Source organism: Rhagoletis pomonella, unplaced genomic scaffold (genome assembly GCF_013731165.1).
Source record: "Rhagoletis pomonella isolate Grant_MI unplaced genomic scaffold, Rhpom_1.0 Rhpom_scaffold_00239, whole genome shotgun sequence".
Lineage (NCBI taxonomy): Eukaryota > Metazoa > Arthropoda > Insecta > Diptera > Tephritidae > Rhagoletis > Rhagoletis pomonella.
Genome location: NW_023458793.1, coordinates 28,874 through 30,394, shown reverse-complemented (window position 1 = coordinate 30,394; position 1,521 = coordinate 28,874). Strand labels below are relative to the sequence as shown.

The window sequence follows — 1,521 nt, the reverse complement described above, 5'->3', positions numbered from 1 at the left end:
AAATTCATCGGTAAGCAAACTATTATAATAAAAAATTATAAATTCGTTTATAAAAAATACAACTTTTTAGAAAACGACAATGGCGTTCCAGTTTCTTGGATACGATGCGGAAATGGCCCAACAACGACAAGGAGCAAGGAGTTTTGCAGCAGAACGCGCTCTACCAAGAGAAGTGGCCCCTTTGATTTGGACGAGGGCCAATTTAAAAGGTTATATCGGCTGACCCCCAATCTTGTTTATGAAATCATAGACAAAATTGGCAGTCGTCTTGAAAGAAAATATGTATCAGCATTATCGGCTGAAAAACAGGTAAGAGATCTCAAACTTCTTGATCATCAAACAAAGGCCATCAATTTAAAAAGGGAATTCGTCGATTTTCAGGTGCTTGCAGCGCTTCGTTTTTATGCGACCGGCTGCTACCAACGGCCAGTGGGAGAGCAATGGGGACTCTCAATGAGTCAGTCTTCCATTAGTCGTTCAATTCATAGGGTAACTGATGCCATAAATGAAACTATGTTTATGGAAAACGTACGTTACCCGATGACGGTAGTTGAACGACAGGTTGCCCGAAGTATTTTTTCAGCAGCGCGTGAGCCTTTTGATGGCAATATTGGTGCAATTGATTGCACGCTCATAGCAGTTATCGGGCCAAAAGATCATGAGGAGGCATACATTAATCATCACGGCTATCACTCGATAAACGTTCAAATGGTAAGAAATACATACATACGTATGTAAATAAATATTTGTATTTCTGTATGCTCGTTTTTTCGCTTATTGGATCCCAGCTTTTTAAGACAGTGGTTGTTTTTTTACAGGTGTGTGATCCGAACCTCAAAATTTTGAATGTAAATGCGAGATTTCCCGGTGCACGTCATGATGCATATATATGGAATGCATCCGCTGTTCGGAGAGCAATGAAGCGAGCGTATGATCGGGGAGACCATAGCACATTTTTAATAGGTATTCTTCTTTAGAAAATTTACGAAATTTATTTTGATTTATAATATCTTACAGAAGACTCGGGTTACCCATTAGAGCCATGGCTGATGACACCTCTATCAAACCAGAGAGAAGGTACACCGCAATTTCGATACAATGAGGCTTTATGTAAAGCAAGGAACTGTGTCGAACGACTATTTGGAGTTTTGAAGGGAACATGGCGATGCCTTTCGAAGCAGCGAGTACTTATGTACGAGCCAGGCTTCGCTGGCAGGATTGTAAACTCCTGCGCAGCTCTGCATAATATGCGACTCAACACAGTTGAAAACAACAGCGATATACAAAGTGAAGATCGAATTGTGGAAGCAGTTTTGGAAGAAGATTGGGAAGAATCCATTCACCCATCAGCTCTCGCCAAGAGAATGCAAGAGCGCCTTATAGCTGCTAAATTTACTTAGAAAAAAATCAACTAATAAATATTTATCACATACATACAAACATACATATGCGCTTTTTATTATTACATTTTATTTATTACACCACTTAGGCAAAGGTTTTGATAGTTGATCTTGCTTAATT

General features: G+C 39.4%; 1 protein-coding gene across 1 annotated transcript; it reads left to right on the top strand.

The window, feature by feature from the left end:
• The first annotated feature begins 223 nt into the window (after positions 1–223).
• On the top strand, positions 224–1,400 carry LOC118750437 (putative nuclease HARBI1). Its single transcript, XM_036485157.1, has 4 exons — positions 224–309; positions 382–711; positions 819–963; positions 1,018–1,400. Exons 2-4 carry the CDS (start codon positions 454–456, stop codon positions 1,398–1,400), a joined length of 786 nt encoding a protein of 261 aa, XP_036341050.1. The 5' UTR covers positions 224–309; positions 382–453.
• The last annotated feature ends 121 nt before the right edge of the window (positions 1,401–1,521 follow it).